This window comes from Mesitornis unicolor, unplaced genomic scaffold (genome assembly GCF_000695765.1).
Source record: "Mesitornis unicolor isolate BGI_N332 unplaced genomic scaffold, ASM69576v1 scaffold31694, whole genome shotgun sequence".
Classification (NCBI taxonomy): domain Eukaryota; kingdom Metazoa; phylum Chordata; class Aves; order Mesitornithiformes; family Mesitornithidae; genus Mesitornis; species Mesitornis unicolor.
In genome coordinates this window covers 6,851-12,501 of record NW_010182615.1, presented here as the reverse complement: position 1 = coordinate 12,501, position 5,651 = coordinate 6,851, and the positions used below count along the sequence as shown (strand labels likewise).

At 58.6% G+C, this 5,651-nt stretch overlaps 1 protein-coding gene across 1 annotated transcript in view; it reads left to right on the top strand.

Moving 5' to 3' along the window:
* Nucleotides 1–5,542: 5,542 nt before the first annotated feature.
* Nucleotides 5,543–5,651, top strand: part of PRELP (proline/arginine-rich end leucine-rich repeat protein) — a gene marked incomplete at its 5' end in the record, with an annotated part of 3,028 nt that continues 2,919 nt past the window's right edge. The window contains one exon of the mRNA XM_010183844.1: nt 5,543–5,611. Coding sequence (XP_010182146.1) covers nt 5,543–5,611 — 69 coding nt within the window. The remainder of the gene's footprint in view (nt 5,612–5,651) is intronic.

Here is a 5,651-nt window from a genome sequence, read left to right as displayed (position 1 = left end):
GAGCAGCCACCTCCGGAGCCAGCACCGCTACCAGGGAGCCTCCGGTAGCATCCTGCACTGTCCTTTCCCGGGGCAGGGCTCCCGGTTCCCAGCTGGATCTGCAGAAGGGCTTGGGGGGGAGCTGCAGAGTCCTGCTCCCGTAGGAGGGGGCTGTGCGCAGCCCCTCGCCCCCACGTTGGAGCTGGGGGGGGTCCCTGCCCTGCCGAGGGGACCAGCATCGAGGTGGGAGTGAGCTGCTGAGCAGCACCTCGGGGCACTTTCCAACAAGCTGGTTTTCTGCCCAAAATGTAGGTGGTAAAACCCTTCTCCATGCCTGGATCACGCAGCTCACTCCCAGGGCATGGGACACTACTTTTCCTACCTCCATCACCAGGATTGCAGCCCCCTCCCCGCACCCTGTCTGGGTGGGTCCCGTTGGGTGCCAGCTCTTTGTGTCTGCTCCAGCAGAGGCAGGAGACGATGGGGGGAAGGATCCGGGCAGCGATGTTCGCTGAAATCCCAGGAAAAGGACTTTTTGCTTTAGTTTTGTTGCACAGAAGAAGCTCATCCCCTTCTCTGTCTGTCTGAGAGTTTTAGGAAAGGCATTTACAGGGCAGAAAGTGGGAATTCATCCCCTTGGCAGCTGAACGCAAAAGCATGTCGCACATGCGGGCTTGGAAACTTTCCTGGGAGCTGGCGATCCTGGGCCTGCCTTATGTGGTGCTGGGCTGATGGCATCCCACAAGCGGCCCCCGGGATGCATCCTTTTCCTGGGACAGGCGGTGCGGAGCAGAAACGCCGGGTGCTGGGTGTCCCTGCTCCCCCCGGAGAAGTGGGGAGCGATGGGGCTGAGTTTTCACCTGGGAAGAGATAAAAGTGCAGCTGGGGGAGGTTTCCGCTGCCATGGGGAAGTGGCTGGAGGGGAGGGATGAGGCATCAGATCGGTTTCCCACCCTTAGGAAGCAGAGCCGGGGGGGCCAAGGCGAAGTATCTGCTTGGGGGGAGCAGGGGGTGCGGGGGGGCCGGGCTGCGGTCGCTTTGGCAGCATTTTTCTGCCAGGATTTGCTTTTGTCTGCGTCCAGCCGGTCCCGCTGTGTGTGGCAGAGGGATCTGCGGGCGGGCTGAGCCGGGAGCAGCCCCGGGAAGGGTCGGGACATGCAGCGAGGGAGGAGGAGGATGAGGAGGAGGAGGAGGAAGGAAGAATTGCTGACGGGGAGAAGGCGGCAGAAAGGTGTTTTCTGCCAGGGCTGCCTTCCCACGGCCCCTGCTGCGGGCGGGAGCCTTTTGCAATGAGTCTGTGACTGTGGTACAGCGAGGAAACGCTCCTGGCGCGCCGCGGGGTGTGCGTTGCCATCCCTGTGTCTCACAGTCCTCAGGCTGAGCCCCAGAATGTTGCTGGAGAGCCCGGGAGCGTGTCCGAGCTGCTCTCCAGAGGGGTCCCCCGAAACACCCGTTCCCTGCATGGGCACAGCGCTGTCCCCGCAAGAAGAAACGCTCGGGAGAGCCTGCGGCTCTGCTCCGCGCTGGGAAAAGACGAGGAGATGGAGTTGTTGCATCAGGGTTCAGCTCCCCTGGGGACGCCGGGGTGACAGAGTGGCCGCCTTCCCCTCGGAGGACAGGATCGTGTTGTATTTAGCCCATTTCCACCATTCCCAGCTCTCCAGCGCCGCTGGATAAAGAGGTCCCTGTTTGGGTTACAGCTGATCAGACCCAGGCTCTTGCAGAGTTGCAGTGTTGGACGCCAGGGAAGCCTTCGAGGGAGCTTTGCTGGCTCCTTTCATTTGTTTTTAGTTTGCCCTCCTTGTTCTGCTCCAAAATGCAGGTTCCCAGGCTGGGTGGGGGCATTTTCCAGCCTGGAGGCTGCAGGGATGGTGGGAATTGGAGGGTCCTGATGGGAAAGCTGTGAAGGAAGCTAGCAGGGTGATGGGTGAGGGGCTAGAAAGGATCCCTGTCCCAACCATCCAGGCTTTCCCCTCCTTTCCCGAAGTTAAAAGCTCCCTTTATCCCCCCCAGCCCCTCTTCAGAAGCAGGGGTCCAAGTACACGGGTGATGCATCAGTCTGGGTGCTGCAAGAGGAGGTGGGGAGGGCAGGAGGCACCCAAGGGACTGTGACAATTCCCTCTGTGATAATTCCTCCCGTGACAAATCCCCCCATGACAAATTCCCTCGTGACCTTTACATCGCTCACTCTTGCCCTGGGGGCTGTGGGTTTTGCCTGCCCTTGGCACCAGTTGGGAGCTGTGGGTTAGGGAGACGCAGCGAAGATTTGGAAAGCAAACACCAGTGGCATTTGGGGCTGGAATTTCCAGCTGTTGTGGCAGATTTCTGTCAGTTGTAATGGGATGTCTGAGGGAGCAGCTGCGTCTTTCTGGGAGATAAAACAGGGCTGGCATCTGTTGGGTGCCTTGGTCTTGCACCCAGGCCAAGCTCAGGAGGTGTCAGGACTGGTTTCATCCATTAATCAAGCCGTTTCTCCACACCAGGCAGTTGGTTTCCTGAACAGATGCATTGCTTCATGATTAAACTTTATTCCAGTTGCATGGATGCCTTGTGGGTATGCGGGATCGGTTGAGGAGTGGTGGGAAAGGTCGAAAGCGGAGGCATTTGCAGAGCAGGCGCTGTGCCGTGGCCCTGGCTGTGGATCCGGCGGCTGGGGCTCGTGCAGCAGCAGGGTGTGGGATTTTGAAATCTAGCTCTTTGCGTTCATGCCAGTAAATTCAACTGCATGAAACTGGATGGAGAACAGGCTGCCGACTGTGTCGGGTCCAGGGAGCGCTGGCTTTGAACCTTCCAGCGTGTCGGAGGCGATTGTAAAGCTTGTGGTGTCCTCAGGGATGTTGCAAAAAGCCCGGCCGTGGCTGTGTTGAGGATGCTATTCTGGATGCAGGGCTGCTGCAGGGACTGCTGGCTGTGAGCTGGTTTCCTGCAGGTTGCTTGGAAGTGGGTCCTGCTGTCCCTGAGCACGCTGGGGCACGGGGGGCAGAGACTCGGGGGGAGCAAGGACATGCTGATGGGGTCCAAAGGTGGAGAAGGACCATGGCAGCAGGGGTTCTGCCTGGCTGCAATGGGCTGGGGGAGTCCCCATGGGGATGTGGCAGCGGGTGGAAGGGGCTGCATCTGCCTCTGACACTTTCCTTCTGTGCTGACAAGTGCCACATGATGCTGCCGCTCTCCAGCCTGAATTTTTGGCTCACTGACTTATTTCTGCTACATGCCGGGTCCCCAAACATCTGCGGCGTTAAAGCCTCACACAGAGGGGATGGCGCAGGCTGTGCAGGGCTGGGTTGTTCCTGGAAGGGCTGAGAGCTCAGCCAGCTTCCAGATGGGGCGACAGCTCTGCCCTGTCCCCCACCCTCCCTGTGACATTGCCCAGGGCGGCTGCTGGGTGGCCCAAGCAGAGGGAGCTGAACACCCGAATCGCAGCGTGTCCTGGCTGGAATATCACGTCCCAGCAGCCTCCTCCTCTCTGCAATGGGCCAAATGCAGACCTCAGCTCCCTCGGGCGTTGCGGGTGTTAAAATCCAGGTCTGAGTTCTGGAGCAGAGGCAAAATCCCATGGAAATGTCTGGGACAAGGTGGGGGTGAGCCACGTGCAGGGAGGGACGTGGCTGGGATAGGATGGGGGTGCTGTGGGGCCGGGGAGGGAACTGCACGTAGAGCAGCTCCGTGTCACGAATTTGCCCGTGCTCTGCAGCCCACCACTGTATCTGAACCCTTACAACACAGAAGCACGCACGTACACCCCCAAAGGGGCCGTACCGCAGCACCGTGGAGCTGAGTTTCTGGCAGCATTCGGGCCCCGTTGCTCTTTTCCCTGTTCCTCCCTTCCCCCTGCGAAGTGCCAGAGCTCTGATTGAAAACAGCCGGCATGGGAGGCTTGGGGGGGTTAAACAGAGCCAGATGGGAGCGGAACAAGACAAAAAGGAAAGTAACAGCCTGGGCTGGGAAGGGAGTGAGAACAGGATCTTTTCTTGGAGAAAGTCAATTACTTGGAGCCCCAGGAATGTGTGGCAGCGCTTCAAAGGGAGCCGGGCTGGGAGCACTGGGTGGGATGTGGACCCTGGTGGGAAGCTGTGAGCAGAAGAGGGTAGGTGTTGGTCTGTGCTGGTTGGGGACGCTGGGGACACTTTTCTGCTGCTTCCCGAAGATGAATGCGATGGGCCCAGCTCAGCCCTGCCTGTTTGCAGCTCCCATCGACCCTGCTGAGCTGGTGGCATTGCCCAAGACCCCCCATTGCCAGTGACCCCCTCTTTGCCAGTGACACCCCAATGCCAATGACCCCTCAGGCATGACAGCAGCACTGTGCACCAGCAAGCTTTGAGCTCAGCTCCATGGTGTTGCATGGGAGAAAGCGATCAGCCGTGAGAGCCTGATTTCTCCCCAGCATCACCAGCTCCACAGCAGACACTCGGTTTCCCCAGGAGATCCATCTTCCTCCTCGTCTTCCTCCTCGTCTTCCTCCCTGTCTCATCTCACTCGGTTCTCTCTCCCACCCTGCCTCTGCCGAGCTCCTCCATCTGCCTCGCCGTGCACCCAGCTCCGCTCTGCTCCTGCTGGGGTGACAAATGCTGCCGGGAAATGCCTTGGCGAACACCCCGAGGGATCTGCCCACAGCCTGCTCTGCTCCAGCTGGCCCTGGGGGATGTTTGAGCATTCAAAGCCCCTTCTGCACAGGGCTTTCTGGGGAGCTCATCAGCGATGAGCTAGATCCCTCCGTCCTCCAAGACATCAGCTGGGGAGCTACCAGCAACCAGAGCTACCAGCAACAGCCTCTGCTGTTCCCGCCAGCAGGGATGGGACGGGAGCATTCATGGTCTTGAAAATGACCCAAAAAAGAGGGAGAGGTGGTGTGTGTAAGGCTGGTGCCCAGGAGAAACTCTTTTGCTAGATCCCTCCAGATCTCCCACTGGGTCTCTCCTCAAATAACCATCCCAGTCCAGCACCCTGCAGTGGGACTGGAGGTGATGGATCAGTTATTTGGGCAGCATGGGGAGCTGTGTAGCCACACACTTTTGGTATTGCCCATGCGTAATCTTGCAAATGGCCTTTCTATCGCACAGCCTCAAAAATGGGCTGTCCTGCCTTAAAGCCTCGTCCCTGAGCACAGGGCCATCCATCTTCACTGCCCCGCTAACTGCTGCTGGCCTCCCGGTACCGTTGCTCAGCCAATTTGCTACTGAATCATTGATTTTTTTTGGCTCAAGTGTAAAATTAAGCCTAATCCATCAAGGTCTCTGAAGGAGCAGTCAGGGAGAGGGCCCAGTGGCTCCTGGGAGGGGCAGGTTTTGTGGGGCAGTGTTGGGGGTGAAATGAGAATAAACCCCAAATTGAGTGGAAAAACCCAACACACACACACACACCCCGTGGCATAAAGAGAGGAGATCTCAGTGACTCATGCTCTATCTTATTTAAAGATAATTTCCAAGGAGGAAAGAGGGAAAATAGCAGGTTACTGGGAGGGATGTGGGGTAAACTCCTCCTGTCGGCAATGGGGGAGATGGGAGCTGCTGCGGTACCTGAAACGGGTGCTTCCTAACCCACCTCTTCTCGTTGCCTCCCTCAGGGAAACGTCTGGACCATGAAGGTGGCCTTCAGATTGCTTCTCCCGCTTGTTCTCGTGCTGATCTCGGAGGTGAGCGGGCAGCGGAGGAAGCCCCCCCGGAAACCCACCC